At 42.2% G+C, this 17,876-nt stretch overlaps 1 protein-coding gene and 1 pseudogene across 6 annotated transcripts in view; one reads left to right on the plus strand and one right to left on the minus strand.

The window, feature by feature from the left end:
- Positions 1 to 17,876, plus strand: part of DZIP1L (DAZ interacting zinc finger protein 1 like) — a 56,441-nt gene that overhangs the window by 9,167 nt on the left and 29,398 nt on the right. For all 6 annotated transcript variants that reach the window (XM_074405873.1, XM_074405874.1, XM_039461795.2 and 3 more), the window contains 4 exons: positions 4,056 to 4,637; positions 8,440 to 8,524; positions 10,973 to 11,094; positions 16,585 to 16,746. In XM_074405873.1, coding sequence (XP_074261974.1) covers positions 4,137 to 4,637; positions 8,440 to 8,524; positions 10,973 to 11,094; positions 16,585 to 16,746 — 870 coding nt within the window. In that variant the 5' untranslated portion in view covers positions 4,056 to 4,136. The remainder of the gene's footprint in view (positions 1 to 4,055; positions 4,638 to 8,439; positions 8,525 to 10,972; positions 11,095 to 16,584; positions 16,747 to 17,876) is intronic.
- On the minus strand, positions 13,915 to 15,132 carry LOC101051086 (elongin-B-like; annotated as a pseudogene).

The following is a 17,876-nucleotide window of genomic DNA, read 5'->3' on the forward strand; positions in this document are numbered from 1 at the left end:
TGGATCACGAGGTCGAGAGATCGAGACCATCCTGGTCAACATGGTGAAACCCCGTCTTTACTAAAAATACAAAAAATTAGCTGGGCATGGTGGTGTGTGCCTGTAATCCCAGCTGCTCAGGAGGCTGAGGCAGGAGAATTGCTTGAACCCAGGAGGCGGAGGTTGCGGTGAGCCGAGATCGTGCCATTGCACTCCAGCCTGGGTAACAAGAGCGAAACTCCATCTCCAAAAAAAAAAAGAATCAACATTGAGTAGTTCAGAGTCCATAAGCTTTGGTGCCAGATGATCCTACAATTACACTTCAAACCTGGTCTCCTGTTTTCATCCATTTTGTACTGCTGCAACAGAATAACACAGACTGGGTAATTTTTAAAGAAAAGAAAATAATTTCTCACAGTTCTGGAAGCTTGAAGTCCATTATCAATGTGCTGGCACTGGGCAAGGGCCTTCTTGCTGTATTATGTCTTAGTGGAGAGCAGAAGGTCAAGAAAGCACAAGAGCAAGGGGGAAGGGGACAGAATTCCTTCATTCCTCAGGAACCTACTCCTGTGGTAACTAACCCACCCCTACAATAATGACATTCATCCATTCATGAGGGCAGAGTCTTCATGACTTAATTACCTCTTAAAGGTCCCACCTCTCAACACTGCTGCATTGGGGATGAAGCTTTCAACATATGACCTTTGGGGGATGCCACTGAACCACTCCAGAAGTCAATTTCCTTATTTGTAAAAGGAGAATAATAATACATCTTTGTAGATTTGTATTCGGAGTTTGTATCTAGCATAGAGGGCGGCACTCCCTGCAGACTTGACAGTGTTAATCACTGAGCACCTTCCCCTCGCATTTTCTCGAAGTCTCATGGCACCCTGTGAGGTAGGCAGGGCTGGCCTGTCACCACCTTTCACGGAAGAAGATAGTGGCTCATTGGGGTCAGGGGCTGTTCCCGGAGGCCCTTCTCTCTCTCTCTCTCTCTCTCTCTCTTTTTCTCTCGCTCGCTCGCTCGCTCTTTTTTTTTTTTTTGCCAACCTAGTCCTACCTTTTTTGTTGTTGTTGTTGTTGAGATGAGTTTCGCTCTTGTTACCCAGGCTGGAGTGCAATGGCACGATCTCGGCTCACCACACCCTCTGCCTCCTGGGTTCAGGCAATTCTCCTGCCTCAGCCTCCTGAGTAGCTGGGATTACAGGCACGCGCCACCATGCCCAGCTACTTTTTTGTATTTTTAGTAGAGACGGGGTTTCACCATATTGGTCAGGATGGTCTTGATCTCTTGACCTTGTGATCCACCTGCCTCGGCCTCCCAAAGTGCTGGGATTACAGGCTTGAGCCACCGCGCCCGGCCGTCCTACCATTTTTTAAGGCCCTCCTTCATGAAGCTGATGACTTCTCTGGCTTTTTATTGCACTAAAAAGTCTGAATCATGTAATGTTGAAATAACTTGATTGAATAGGGTAACATGTACCTCTTGTTGCCTTAGTCAGATTCTCACTTCAGCAAGAGCTGAAATTCTATTTTTTCTTTTGAAAAAATAATAAAAGTGATAGAAGATGATGAGAAGAACTTTGAATAGTACAGAGAGGTGGAAAGTGAAAAATAAAAGTCCTCTAATTTCCATTCTCACTTCCGAGAGGTAGACATTGCTTTTTTTTGTTGTTGTTGTTGAGGTGGGAGTATCGTTCTGTTGCCCAGGCTGCAGTGCAGTGGCACCATCTTTGCTCACCACAACCTCCACTTCCTGGGTTCTTGCGATTTTCCTGCCTCAGCCTCCTGACTAGCTGGGATTACAGGTGAGTGCCACCATGACCAGCTAATTTTTGTGTTTTTAGTAGAGACAGCGTTTCACCATGTTGGTCAGGCTGGTCTCAAACTCCTGAGCTTGTCATCTGCCTGTCTTGGCCTCCCAAAGTGCTGGGATTATAGGTGTGAGCCACTGCATCTGGCTGGTAGCCATTGCTAATAGCTTCTTGTTTATCTTTCCAGAAACAGTCTATGCTTATGAAATATACCTAAGTAAATCATATATGAGTCATAAATGAGCATATTTTATTATAAAACAAATTATAACAAATATGAGTCTTTCGTGTGTGTGTGTATATATATGTATGTTGACTCTCCTTATCTGTGGATTCTACATCTATAGATTGAACAAACTGCGGATTAAAAATATTTGAGGCTGGGCGCAGTGGCTCAAGCCTGTAATCCCAGCACTTTGGGAGGCCGAGGTGGGTGGATCACGAGGTCAAGAAATCGAGACCATCCTGGTCAACATGGTGAAACCCCGTCTCTACTAAAAATACAAAAAGTTAGCTGGGCATGGTGGCACATGCCTGTAATCCCAGCTCCTCAGGAGGCTGAGGCAGGAGAATTGCCTGAACCCAGGAGGCGGAGGTTGCGGTGAGCCGAGATCGCGCCATTGCACTCCAGCCTGGGTAACGAGCGAAACTCCGTCTCAAAAAAAAAAAAAATTGAAAAAAAAAAAGGATAGTTTCTTCTGTACTGAACATGTACAGACTTTTTTTCTTGTAATTATTCCTAAATAATTACATATAACAGCTATTTTTAAAGCATTTACATTGTATGAGGTGTTATAAATAATCTGGAAATGATTTCAGATGTATGGGAGAATATGCATAGGTTATATGCAAATATTTCACGATTTTATAAAAGCGATTTGAGCATCTGTAGATTTTGGTATCTGAGGAGGGTCCTGGATACTGAGGGATGACTGAATATGTATACATATGATTATCATCGCTGGTCTGTGAAGGCCTATCAGTCTGTCTATTTGACCATCACTACCCACACACCACCCGTCTTCATTCATCCCCATTCCACACTCCCATTTCCCTCCTTCCTCTTGTAGACAACTATCCTATATGATATATATCTTTCATTTTTGTGAGTTATTAAATATGATTATATTAATATGTCATTAAAACAGAAATAGAGGTATAAATGCCTACTTTGTATGTTTACATATGTATCTTCATATGTATCTTGGAGATTATCATTTCATATCAGTACATGTAAGTCTGCCTTATACCAATCAATAGCTGCATAATATTTCATTGCATAGAGATACATTGTACTTTGCTTTCTTCTACCTTTTCTTGTAGTTTGCTTTTATAAAGGATACCACAATGACCATTTTTTCACAAGTACCTTTGTATATATGAGTTTGTAGCATAAATTGTAATTCTTTGTAGTGGAATATTCAAAATTCCTGTTGATACTGTCAAGTTAGTCTTCAGAGAGAATAGTTTGTATGTTCACCAAGAGTTTGGAGAGTACAAACAGAGTCTTGGCAAACAAACTGGAGCTCTTTGTGCTTAACTGTTAAGTTAAAAAAAAAAAGCCCATCATGGATTGAGCATCATGTGGCAGAGACTCCATGGCTCTCTTAAGCCCCTTCTAACAGAGGTGGCCATCACGTCACTCATATTCCAGGAGAGAGAACTTAGTCCTATGATCACATGTTATTGCTGGAGAAGCTGGGACAGGTCGTCCACTCATGTTCCACTAGAATCCTGTAGTTACAGAAGAAGGAGAGGACAGGGTAGACATTAGGTAGCTTGGTCACTCACAGCAAGTTGTTGGTCTTTATCCTGAGATAAAAATAGGGTTGTAGAAGGACCAGTTTCTAAATTGGATAGCCACCTGCTGACAAAGGCCTTTTCCAGGCAGTCTTGCAGTGGAGGTGGGCTTTGCAGAGGGGGCTCACTGAGGACCTGCTATGTGCCAGGAACTAGGCCGGATACTTCACCTGCCTCATTCCTCACCACAGGCCTGCACAGTGGGCCTCATGTTCCTTCTTAGACACAGGAGGCTTAAACATGTGCAGGGACTTGCCCACGGCAGAGCATTCGAATCCACATCTGTGTGATTGCAAAGCCCACCTTTGCTTGCCACAGCTCTGGCCATGTGAGCACACACCATGCATGCTGAAGCTGCTGCACAATCACCTGACTTTGCCCCACTTAGGGGCTTGCTGGCCAGATGTACAGTTTGTGCAGCCACACACACCTTACCTAACTTGGACTCTTCTCATTTTCCAGGCCTTCTCTCAGCTACTTGGCCTGCTGCCGTGGCCTTGGTGCCACCTTCCTCTGGTGGTCAGCTCAGGGATTCCCCTACCCATGCAGTCCCCAGCTGCCACTGCTGAGGGCCTAAGTGGCCCCCTCTTTGGGGCTTACACGTTCCCCACCTTCAAGTTCAAGCCTCGCCGTGATAGCATGGACTGGAGGCGCATTAGCACCCTGGATGTAGACCGCGTGGCCCGGGAGCTGGATGTGGCCACTTTGCAGGAGAACATTGCTGGCATCACCTTCTGCAACTTGGAGCGGGAGGTATGCAGCCGCTGTGGGCAGCCTGTGGACCCAGCACTGCTCAAGGTGCTGCGCCTGGCGCAACTCATCATCGAGTACCTGCTGCACTGCCAGGACTGCTTGAGTGCCAGCATTGCCCAGCTGGAGGCACGGCTGCAGACCAGCCTGGGCCAGCAGCAGCGCAGTCAGCAGGAACTGGGCCGCCAGGCTGACGAGCTCAAGGGTGTGCGGGAGGAGAGCCGCCGGCGTCGCAAGATGATCAGCACCCTGCAGCAGCTGCTAATGCAGACAGGCACCCACAGCTACCACACGGTGAGAAATCTCTACTGGGTGGGGAGAGTGAGAGGGCTGTGAGCCGCAGCCACTGGGCAACTGGGGCAGCACTGCTGGTGGGGGTGCACAAGGCTGCTGGGGGCCATTCTCGGAGTGGTTAGGAGCAGATTTCGGGGATGCTGCTCTTGGCCAGAGAGCCTAGGGGTGTCTCATTAGGTTGTGTGTGTGTGTGTGTGTGTGTGTGTGTGTGTGTGTGTGTATGTGTGTGTTTATAGACTGTACATGTGTGGGAGGTGTGTGTATGGACTGTATGTGTTTATGGAGAGGGTGCATATATATTCATGAATGTATGAAGAGAGTGTAAATGGTGTGAATGTGTGTGTTTAATGTGTGTGTGTATGAATACTTGAAGGGTATCTCTGTGTATATTGGGTGTGCAGTGTGTAATATGTGCTTATACTATTTTATTATAAAGGGTACAACTCTGGAGCATGTATAAAAAGGTGTATTTATAGTGTTTGTGTGTGTGTGTGAATGAATGAAGGGTATATATGTGTGTAAGAGTGTGTTTGTACTTATGGAGAGTGTGGGTAAGGATGTGTATGTGTCTGAGGGTGTATTTATGGAGGGTGTGAGTGCATGCATATATACGTATGATGGAGGATTTGTGTGTATATGTAGAGGAGTGTGTTGTGTAAAGGTGTGTGTGAGGGGGGTGTGTGTGTGTGTGTATGTGTTGAATTTATGTGTGACAAGGGATTGGTGGAGCCAGGCCGATTCTGGAATACTGACTCCATTATTCAACCAAATGATAGTTCATTACCCAGAGCAGCATTGGAGCATTTGAATGTGTCTTCATGGAGGTATGGACATTTGCCCTTTAATAAAAATTGTCATGGTGGCTGGTCCTGTGCCAGGCTCTGTGGATGTGGGCACAAGTCATGCTGGTTCAGGTTTTCAACACATTCATAGTTTGTAGACGGGTGGGTTACCTATTTCTGCTCATAACACTTCTGACACTAAATGTGTGGTTTTTTCCCTCACACCAACCAATTCTCCAGTGCCAACTGGGTGCCATGCAATTCAATTCTGATGTTATCTAACGGAGTTAGCATCAGATTCCATGAGTTAAGGGATCAGTCCCACAAGACTGGCCCCACTTCAGATACCTGAGCCTCCTATACTTTTGACTAACTGGCTACAAATTGGGGGTTTCCACAACTCCATCCTGAGGTTCAATAATTTGCTAGAATGGCTCACAGAACTCAGGAAGAAGACACTATATTACCAGTTTATGATAAATGGTAGAAGTCAGAATAATCAAATGGAAGAGATGCACTTGGGGATGAGAGAGGACAAGGTATGGGAGAAGGGACTTCCCTTCCCTTTCTGTATGTGCCACCTCCTAGCACCTCAGTATTTACCAATCCGGAAACTCTCTAAATCCCATCATTTAGGGGTTTTATGAAGATTCCACCAAGCATATGTAATTGATTAAATCATTGGCTGTTGCTTATTAGTCCAGCCCCTTTTCCCTCCCTGGAGGCTGGAGGGTGGAGCTGAAAGTTCCAACCCTCTACCCATGCCTTGGTCTTTCTGGTGACCAACCCCCATCCTGGGAGGATTACCTGAGCCCTGCATCCTCATCGTAATGATAGCTGATGAGCAAAACAAAACAAAGCAGGATGGGGGTTGGTCACCAGAAAGTCATTGGTGGGGTGGGGCAGAAGGTGCCCAGCCACCAGTCATTTCATTAGCATACATTCAAAACACACTGTCTTCGTAAGTTTAGTTGCTACAAAGGAATACCCGAGGCTGGATAAGTTATAAAGAAAAGAGGTTATTTAACTCACAGTTCTGCTGGCTGGAAGGTTCAAGACTGGGCATCTGGTGAGGTCCTCAGGCTGCTTTCACTCCTGGTTAAAGGTGAAGGGGAGCTGGCCTGTGCAGATCTCATGGCAAGAGAGGAGGTAAGGGGAGAGGGAGGTGCCAGGCTCTTTGTAACAACCAGCTCTGTCAAACTCATAAGAATGAGAACTCTTTCACCCTCAAGGGAGGGCATTAATCTATATTTGAGGGATCTGCCCCTGTGACCCAAATACTTCCCAGTCTCTCAACACTGCTGCACTGGAGATTAAATTTCAACATGAGGTTTGGAAGGGACAAACTATAGCAAATCGCAAGGATCTCAGAAGCTTTTGTGTTATCAACTGGGGACTGAGACTAAATATTATTACAAAAGGTGCTTGATCACCCTTATCACTCTGAAGATAGTAAGTCATGGGTGTCCAATCTTTTGGCTTCCTTGGACCACAGTGGAAGAATTGTCTTCGGCCACACATAAAATATGGTAACATTAGTGATAGCTGATGAGCTTTAAAAAAAATTCCTAAAAAATCTCAGTGCTTTAGGAAAGTTTACAAATTTGTGTTGGGCTGCATTCAAAGCTGTTCTGGGCCATATGTGGCCCATGGGCTGCAGGTTGGACAAGCTTGTTTTAAGTGTCTTAGGAGCTCCCTGCCAGAAACTAGGAACAAAGACCCAATTTACATTCTTTTTTTTTTTTTTTTTTTTTTGAGACAGGGTCTGTGTCACCGAGGCTGCTGTGTGATCATGGCTCACCACACCCTTAACCTCCCAGGCTCAGGTGATCCTTCCACTTCAGCCTTCTGAGTAGTTAGGGCTATAGATACCTACCATCACATTCGGCTAATTTTTTGTATTTTTTGTAGAGACTGGGTTTCTCTAAGTTTTCCAGTCTGGTCTCGAACTTCTGGGCTCAAGTGATCTGCCCACCTCAGTCTCCCAAAGTTCCAGGATTATAGGTGTGAGCCACTGTGCCCAGCCTACATTCTTATTACATCACAATATTACAGTGGGACAGAAGGAATCATTATGCTATATTATTAATTGATAACAAATTGATATAATTGATATAATATTTATGATTAAAAGGGTCAGAACCCTTTTAGTATTAAGTCCTGTTGACATACCTGGTTGCTAGGAAGGCTGGGACATAGAGTGTTTATTCTTATTGACCACAGGACTATTACCAAGGAAGAAAGGGAAAATGGGTGTTAGGGGACAACTGGCAATTCTGTCACAATTGTCTGCAAAGATAGCAAATAATCTGCCTATAACTGATTAACTAGCAATGGCAGCCTCCGAAGCTGTGTTGAGAAGAATTCTGAAATTTTACAGTGAGAAGACAGTATGATAGATTGGTCATGTCTGAAATGTCTTGGGAGAGGGATGTGGAATTGCAGATACTGTTTATTTGCTAACCTCTGCCTCGGGTGGAACCTAGACATTGACATTTTAAAACAATTTTTTATTATAAAAAATTTCAAACATATGCAATAGTAGAGAGAATAGTGTAATGAACCCTAGGCACTAACAGTTAACAACCTATAGCCAGTGTTGGTGCACCTGTCCGCCTGCCCACTTTCCCCCACTTCTGGATTATTTTGAAGCATATTAGTAATATTATTTTATTTGTAATATTTCAATATTTCTATTTGTATCTCTAAAAGGGAAAGACTCTGACTTTTAAACATAGACAAACACCATATCATACTCTGAAAAAGCAACAAATTCCTGAGTATCATCAAATATCCAGTCAGTGTTCACAGTTTCCCTGGGGCACTGGTAGTATTTTAAAGCTTCCTAGGTGATTCTAATGAGCAGCATGGGTTGATATCATTCCCTTGCTCAGTAAATTAAATTCTTTATTTCTGAGGCAGCCCAGGGGTCCCAAATGGATGGGGGCTTTGATATAGCGAAAATCCAAGGCTGACTCAGTTGACCTAATCCTGTTCCCCATTCCTTCCTCTCTGTATAGTGCCACCTGTGTGACAAGACATTCATGAATGCCAACTTTCTCCGGGGCCACATCCAGCGTAGGCATGCAGGACTGGACTCAGAAGGTGAGTCCAGACAGCAACCTGGTCCCCTTCTGGGACTGTGGAAGGGCCTAGAGCTGGTATTAAGTGGGTGGCGACCACCTATACTACCCAAAACTGCTCTCAGAATCTCACTTTCCAACTGGGGATGGGATGATCCCACCATCCACCACCCAGAGAGCCCACATGGGTTGGAAGGGTTTCTGACTCCATGTGTAAAGAAGGGCTGGGAGTCAGACAGGTAGATGTCACTCTTAGCTCTTTCTGTATTTATTATGTTACCTTGGTCAGTGCTTTCCCCTCTGTGTCTCAGTGGCCTTCACTGTAAGTGGGGCAGTCAGATGAAGTGACTTTGAAGGGCTCTTACCTTCCAGCCTTCTGTGAATCTGCAATTCTCTGATGCCAGCCACGAATAATCTTAAATGGGGTGAATGGGCAGTCAGACCAGTTCTTTGACTTTTCTACATACCTGAGCTTATCATGACTTAATCACTTTATTTTTACAAATTCCAAAATGTGGAGCAAGGCTGTATGTTTTCCCCATAAAAATATTTGCATATTTTACATTCACTTTTTTTTTTTTTGAGACAATGTCTCACTCTTTCACTCAGGCTCGAGTGCAGCGGCTTGATCTTGGCTCCACTGCAGCCTCCACTTCCTGGGCTCAAGCCATCCCCCTACTTTAGCCTCCCGAGTAGCTGGGACTACAGGCACATACCACCATGCCTGGCTAATTTTAAAAATTTTTCCTAGAGATGAGGTCTCACTATGTTGGCCAGGCTGGTCTCCTGGGCTCCAGCGATCTTCCTGCTTTAGCCTCCCAAAGTGCTGGGATTACAGGCTTGAGCCACTGCATTCAACCTATATTCACTTTTTGAGGTTCAGTAAGAAATATCTGTTAAAACATAAAATAAATATAAATATAAAAATGCCATTAAGTAAAACCTTTCCTACTTTTTGTCCTTCAAATTCCCTTTTCATAGAACAGATTGAGTTTTAAAACAGTACCGCTTACCTGATTATTATGCATTTAGTGCATATCTAATTCTTCTTAGTTCTGCATTGGAGGCTAAGGAAAAATAAATTTTCCACACGTTAATTTTTTTTTGAATAAAAATATATCTCTGATTTAGAAAATTTAAATACAGGAAAGTAGAAAAGAGAAAATAGAAACCATGGACAATATCATCAGCAGTTAATATTTTGGTGTATTCTCTGTAGACATATATAATCAAATAGTGTGCACTTTGATTACTGCTTATTTTCATTTAAGAATATGTCGCATTTTCCAATGTCATTAAATTACCTTTGAAAATGTGGTTTTTAATGCCTGAATAGTATTTCATTAGGTTGTTATCATAATTTATTTCACAATTTCCTTGTGCTGAATATATCCTTTACCCCAACATTTCTTTATTATAAATCACATGATGGTTGATATTCTTGCATGTAGATCTTTGTATGTATCTCCTCTTATTTCCTTAACGTAAAGTGCTGTAAGGAGAGAGAAATGTGTTCTTAAGGTCACTTTGGCTATATCATGGCCTCTTTCCTTACAGGCAGCTCGAGTGCAGGCTCGAGCCTAGATGCCTAACTCTTCTATTCCACAGTTGCCTCAAATCATGTTATTGAAGCAAATTAATTTCTACCGCAACTAAAAATTGCTTGTTTGTAAAATGTCCAACCTGAGAGAAAAGTCACATCCCTTTTCAAAGAAAAGGCTTAGAACTTTAATGACAGTACTATTTGTCTAGTAATCACTATGTGTGCTTTAAAAAGTAACAAATGTTCAAGAAAAATTGGTTTCTTTTTTGACTCTTAGCCCTTGCTTTATCATCAATATGTGGTTTAGTTAGGATGTTTTTATAATTAATTCTGAATCTTTTTCTTCACTTAAACAATTTATTCACTTAAAGTAGCTTTGGTTCTTTACAATACATGCTGCTATTTTTTTCATTTGAAATTTAAAACTATACACTTACTGAAAAAAGTGAACTTAAAACTACAATGATTTTTATTACTTTAAAATTATCTCTGATTACTGTTAGGATATATAGATAGGTTTTTTGTAGTGATAATTGGTGTACAGACTATTTGGTATTCTGCTTCTGTTACTGTAGTAATTTTAAATTTCTATTTCCATGCATCAGTACTGTCAAAATACTTATTTTAAGTGACAGTACAATAATAATTCACACTTTTTGAGCTGTCATGCCAGGCACTATGCTAAGCACTTTGCATTCTCACATTTCATCCTCACAGCAGCTCTCTGAGTTAGGTGCTATTGTTATCTCTGTTTTTGAGTTTGGGGAAACAGAGGGATAGGGAGGTTACGTTCTTTGTACAAAGTCAGTGTACTAAGTAGCAAAGCTGGATTCAGACCGAGGTGTGGCTGATTGATGAGGTGAGAAACTACACTCCCTTGATTTTTGCACTTAAACTGGTCACCCTGTCTTTGCATGTTCCCCACAGGAAAACAGAAGAAGCAGGAGCAGCCAGTGGAAGAGGTGTTAGAAGAGCTACGGGCCAAGCTAAAGTGGACTCAAGGGGAGCTGGAAGCCCAGAGGGAGGCCGAGAGGCAGCGGCAGCTCCAGGTGGGCAGGGAGAGAAAACATCAGGGAGACTTGGGTCATCCCAGGAGGCCCCTGATGCACATAAATCCCACAGGGCAAAATTTCCAGCTGGTTTCCCAGAGCTGGGAATCAGAGCTGGGACAGATAATGCCTTCTTGGACACAGCAAATGATTTTAGGTAGTCTGGAAAGGAAAATTGAATTATTTTTGCCAGACTTTTGTGGACAAAAGTACAGCAGAGAGATGCAGTTTCCTGCATTAGTCAGCAGCCTCTGAGGATGTTTGAACCTGAATTTTAGCTTTGTACACAACGCTGTTAGTTAACTTTTTGAGGACAAAGACTGGGTTTGATTCTGAAAGCTCCAGAACCCAGCCCAGATAAAATGCTCAGTAAATGTTTGTAGAATGAAAATACATGAAGTTGCCCTGCTGATTCCTTCATTATTCATTCCCTCAGCATGCATTTATTGAGCACCAGCTGCATAGTTGGTATTGTGACGAATACAGGCATACCTCATTTTTTGTGTGCGTTTTGTGTGTTTCACAGACATTGTATTGTTTGCACATTGAAGGTTTGTGCCAATCCTGTGTTGAGCAAATTTATCAGCATCATTTTCCAATAGCATGTGCTCACTTCATGTGTCTGTGTCACATTTTGGTAATCTCACAAAATTTCAAACTTCTTGATTATTATTATGTCTGTTATGGGGATCTGTGATCAGTGATCTTTGATGTTACTACTGTAATTGTTTGGGGGTGCCACAAACTGTCCATATAAGATAGCAAACTTAATCAAACCTCTCTTACTTTAAATCAAAAGGTAGGGCCGGGCGTGGTGGCTCACACCTGTAATCCCAGCACTTTGGGAGACTGCAGTGGGCAGATCATGAGGTCAGGAGTTTGAGACTAGCCTGGCCAATATGGTGAAACCCCGTCTCTACTAAAAATACAAAAATTAGCTAAGCGCGGTGGCACACACCTGTAATCCCAGCTACTCGGGAGGCTGAGGCAGGAGAATTGTTTGAACCCGGGAGGTGGAGGTTGCAGCGAGCCGAGATCATGCCATTGCACTCCAGCCTGGATGACAGGGCGAAACTCTGTCTCAAAAAAAAAAAAAAAAAAAAATCGAAAGGTAGAAATGTTTAAGTTTAGTGACGAAGGCATGTTGAGAGCTGAGATGGGCTGAGAGGTAGTCCTCTTGTGCCAAACAGCCAAATTATTAATACAAAGTTATGAATTACAAAGTTATGAATTTCAAAGTTGTGCCTTGAAAGAAATTCAAAGCACTACTCCACTGAATGCACAAATGGTAAGAAAGTGAAAGAGCCTTATTACTGAGATGGAGAAAGTTTTAATGGTCTGGATAGAAGATCAAATCAGCCACAAAATTCCCTTAAGCCAAAGTCTAATCCAGAGCAAGGCCCTAACTCTATTCATTTCTATGAAGGCTGAGAGAAGTGATGAAGCTGCAGAAGAAAAGTTGGAAGCTAATGGGGGTTGGTTCATAGGTTTAAGGAAAGAAAACATCTCCATAACAATGAAAGTGCAAGGTGAAGCAGCAAGTGCTAATGTAGAAGCTGCAGCAAGTTATCTAGAAGATCTAACTAAGTTAATTGATCAAGGTGACTGTACTTAACAGATTTTCAGTGTAGAAAAAACAACCTTCTATTGGAAGAAGCCATCTAGAACTTTTGTAGTTAGAGATAAGTCAATGCCTGGCTTCACAAGTTCAAAGAACAGGATGATTCTCTTGTTAGGGTCTAATACAACTGGTGACTTTAAGTTGAAGCCAATGTTTATTTGCCAGTGTGAAAATTCTAGGGCCCTTAAGAATTAAGAGCTAGCTCTCTCTACCTGTGCTCTAACAATGGAACAATAAAGTCTGGATGACAGCACAGCTGTTTACAGCATGGTTTACTGAATATTTTAAGCCCATTGTTGAGATCTACTGCTAACAAAAAGATTCCTTTCAGAATAATTACTGCTCATTGACAATGTTCCTGGTTATCTAAGAGCTCTGATGGAGATGTACAAGGAGATTTGTGTTGTTTTCAGGCCTGCTAACACAATATCCATTCTGCAGCCCATAAATCAAGGAGTAATTCTGACTTCCAAGTCTTACTATTTAAGAAATACATCTTGTGGGCTGGGCATGGTGGCTCAAGCCTGTAATCCCAGCACTTTGGGAGGCCAAGGTGGGTGGATCACGAGGTCAAGAGATCGAGACCATCCTGGTCCACATGGTGAAACCCCGTCTCTACTAAAAATACAAAAATTAGCTGGGCATGGTGGCACATGCCTGTAATCCCAGCTACTCAGGAGGCTGAGGCAGGAGAATTGCCTGAACCCAGGAGGCGGAGGTTGCGGTGAGCCGAGATCGCGACTTTGCACTCCAGCCTGAGTAACAAGAGCGAAACTCTGTCTCAAAAAAAAAGAAATACATCTTGTAAGGTTATAGCTGTCATAGATAGTGATTCTGAGCAAAGTAAATTGAAAACCTTTTGGAAAGGATTTGCCATTCTGGATGCTATTAAGAAAATGTGTGATTCTTTGGGGGAGGTCAAAATAGTAACATTAACAGGAGTTTGGATGAAATTGATTCAAGCCATTGTGGATGACTTTGAGGGATTCAAGACCTCAGCGGAGGAAGTAACTGCAGATGTGGTGGAAATAGCAAGAGAACTAGACTTAGAAGTGGAGCCTGAAGATGAGACTGAATTGCTGTGACCTCATGATAAAACTTTAATGGTTGAAGAGTTGTTTCTTATGGATGAGCAAATAAAGTAGTTCTTTTTTCCACCAAGTCTCTGTTATTGGGGGCAATGGGCCTCTTGGGGGTCCTCACTGCATGGCTTGTTCATTGGCACCGCTTCCCAAGTCCTGGGGCTTCATCACATTGGGCACCTTGGGTGGGCTGTAAACAGCTCGACGCACAGTTCCCCAGATGTGTCATCCACCCGGAAGGCCAGCTCCGCTGTGGCTGGGGCCTGTGGCCATGCTGTTTGGCTGGTGAAGTCACACTCACCCAGTGTCTTGCCATCATCCAAGAATTGGTCATCCTTATACAGCTGCTGCTTTTCGGCCAGCCACTTGAGGATGCCCTCGACATTGCGCGTCAGCTTAAACATCCTGCTGGATTCCTTGGCGTCTGTGAAGATGGTGGTCTTGTGGCACCAGATCATGAGGAAACGTCCTGGGGGTGGTGGGCCAACGTGAGGGTGAAGCCCAGGCCCCCTGTGTGGCCCAGCTGCTCCCCGCTGTCCCCCAAATAGTTTCTTGAGATGGAATCTACTACTGTCAAAGATGCTGTGAACATTGTTGAAATGGTAAGAAAGGATTTAAAGTATTATATAAACTTAGTTGAGAAAGCAGCAGGAAAGTTTAAGAGTATTGACTCTGATTTTGAAAGAAATTCTACTGTGTGTCAGATGCTACCAAACAACATCTCATGCTATGGAGAGATCTTTCATGAAAGGAGGAACCGGTTGAGGTGGCAAACTTCACTGATGTCTTTTTTTTTTTTTTGACGGAGTCTTGCTCTGTTATCCAGGCCGGATTGCAGTGGCATGATCTCAGCTCACTGCAACCTTCGCCTCCTGGGTTCAAGTGATTCTCCTGCCTCAGCCTTCCTAGTGACTGGAATTACAGGCACGTGCCAGTACACCTGACTAATTTTTTATAGTTTTAGTAGAGACTGGGGTTTGGCCATGTTGGTCTCGAACTCCTGACTTGAAGTAATCCACCTGCCTCTGCCTCCTAAAGTGTTGGGATTACAGGTGTGAGCCACCATGCCTGGCCTATTGTTGTCTTAAGAAATTGCCATGGCACCTCAACTGTGATCAGTCAGCAGCCATCAATATCAAGGCAAGACCCAGCACCAGCAAAAAGATTATGACTCACTAAAGGATCAGACGATTATTAGCATTTTTTAGCAATAGAGTATTTTTTTAACATTTGTATTATTATTTTTTATTTTCTATAAGTTATTGGGGTACAGGTGGTATTTGGTCACATGAGTAAGTTCTTTAGTGGCGACTTGTGAGATTGTGGTGCACCCATCACTGAACAGTATACACTGCACGGTATTTGTTATCTTTTACCCCTTGCGCTCCTCCCACTCCTCCCCTCAAGTCCCCAGAGTCCATGGTATCATTCTTTTGCCTTTGCGTCCTCATAGCTTAGCTCCCACATATCAGTGAGAACATACGATGTTTGGTTTTCCGTTCGTGAGTTACTTCACTTAAAATGGTAGTCTCCAATCTCATCCAGATCACTGCAAATGTGCAAATGTTATTAATTTATTTCTTTTTATGGCTAAGTAGTATTCCATTGTGTGTGTGTGTGTATCTATCTATCTATCTATCTATCTATCTATCTCTATCTATCTATCTGTATACACCACAGTTTCTTTATCTGCTCATCGAATGATGGGCATTTGGATTGGTTCCATGATATTGCACTTGTGAATTGTGCTGCTATAAACGTGTGTGCAGGTATCTTTTCCAATAATGACCTCTTTTCCTCTGGGTAGATACCCAGTAGTGGGATTGCTGGATCAAATGGTAGTTCTAGTTGTAATTCTTTAAGGACTCTTCACACTGTTTTCTATAGTGGCTGTACTAGTTTACATTCCCACCAACAGTGTAGAAGTGTTCCCTGATCACCACATCCACACTAACATCTACTGTGTTTTGATTTTTTGATTATGGCCATTCTTGCAGGTATAAGGTGGTATCGCATTGTGGTTTCGATTTGCATTTCCCTGATCATTAGTGATCTTGAGCAGTTTTTCATATGTTTGTTGGCCATTTGTATATCCCTTTTGAGAATGGTCTATTCATGTCCTTAGCCTGCTTTTTGATGGGATTGTTTGTTTTCTTCTTACTGATTTGTTTGGGTTCGTTGTAGATTCTGGATATTAGTCCTTTGTCGGATGTATAGATTGTGAAGATTTTCTCCTACTCTATGGGTTGTCTGTTTACTCTGCTGACTGTTCCTTTTGCTGTTCAGAGGCTCTTTAGTTTAATTAGGTCCTAGCTATTTCTCTTTGTTTTTAAGCAATAAAGTAGTTTTAAATTAAGTTACATACATTGTTTTTATACATAAACCTACGGAACACTTAATAGGTTACAGTCTAGTGCAAACATCACTTTTATATACACTGGAGAACAAAAATATTTATGACATTCTTGCTGTATTGTGATACTTGCTTTATTCCATACTTGCTTTGTTACGATACTTTATTGTGGTGGTCTGGAACTGAACCTGTAATATCTCAGATGTATGCCTGCATAGAGAACAAGGAACATGAACTTTCCTCAATGAACTTTACAGTTCAGGTAAGACTGGCTTAGACTGGTCCTTCCAGCTCCAAACTATGGGAACTATGGGATGAATGTTCTTTGGGTCTCCATAGTGGCTTGCATAGACAAGGAGGCCTAAGCAGGTTCTTAGTAAATATTTGTTGTAATGTGGAATTAATCATCTTATTGTTCTTGCTCTTCTTTGTAGGAAGCAGAGATCATTCATCAGAGAGAAATAGAAGCTAAGAAAGAATTTGATGAATGGAAACAACAAGAGTGGACCAAACTTTATGGGGAAATAGACAAACTAAAAAAAATATTTTGGGATGAATTTAAAAATGTCGCCAACCAGAACTCTTCACTAGAAGAGGTACCCAATATAAAAGACTTTTCAACGTTCCTTTGTTGGAAATCTGCTTATTCTCAAAATTTATTTCTTTGTACTACTTTTATTTCACTGCTGTTGGAAGCTAAAATACTGTGAGGCCAGTTATCAGAGGCCTGATATTAGAGACCCAGGTATCAGAGGCCTAGGATTGAATCACTGCCCTGTCACGTACTGATTGTGAGACCTTGAATGAATTAGTTAACCTCCTCATCCCTCAGTTTTATTTCTATAAGATAGGCTGCTGAAAGGGTTAAATTAATACATAAACAGTATGTAACATAATCTGGCATATAGTAATATATCAGTAGTATATCTGGTATATAGTAATATCTTTAGGTATTATCCTTATTTTTGCAAAGGGCTTTCATCACTGGATAAGAAATGGGGCAAAATTTAACCGAATGCATTTTTCTCCCAACAGATATTCCCTGAATCCTGGTTACATGCCAGATGCTCTGTTGGGGTCTTCAGAGATCACACCTAATGCCTAAAATTTATGGACTGTGTTTACTATTTTCTAGCTCCTATGCAGTATACTTTATATATACTAACTTTTAATCTTCTTAGCAATCAACCATACCATTCTCAAAATAGGTGTATTACTAGTTTATTATTTTCTTTCATATATATATATGTATATATATTTTATTGCACTTTAGGTTCTGGGGTACATGTGCAGAACATGCAGGATTGTTGCGTAGGTACACACATGGCAATGCGATTTGCTGCCTCCATCCCTGTCACCTATATCTGGCATTTCTCCCCATGTTATCCCTTCTCAACTTCCCTACCCCCAACTGTCCCTCCCCTATTCCCCACCAACAGACCCCTATTACTTTCTTTTTACAAGTTTTTTTAAAGCTATTTCCTGATGTTAGGAAGGCCAATGAAAACTAACTAAATGTATATATATATATATTTTTTTTCTTTTTTCTTTTGCTTCCCCCACCCCCAAAAACTATGTATATTTTGAAAATATTTTTTCCTCAAAACTTTTTACCTGATACAGAAGTATGGAGCTTATATGAGTTACCTGACTAAAGAGAGAACTTTAGGTTAGACCTGGGGCAAATTGAAATGCCAATGGAGTGCCTGTCTAGCTAAATGAAAAT

Source organism: Saimiri boliviensis, chromosome 9 (assembly GCF_048565385.1).
Source record: "Saimiri boliviensis isolate mSaiBol1 chromosome 9, mSaiBol1.pri, whole genome shotgun sequence".
NCBI classification, from domain to species: Eukaryota; Metazoa; Chordata; class Mammalia; order Primates; family Cebidae; genus Saimiri; species Saimiri boliviensis.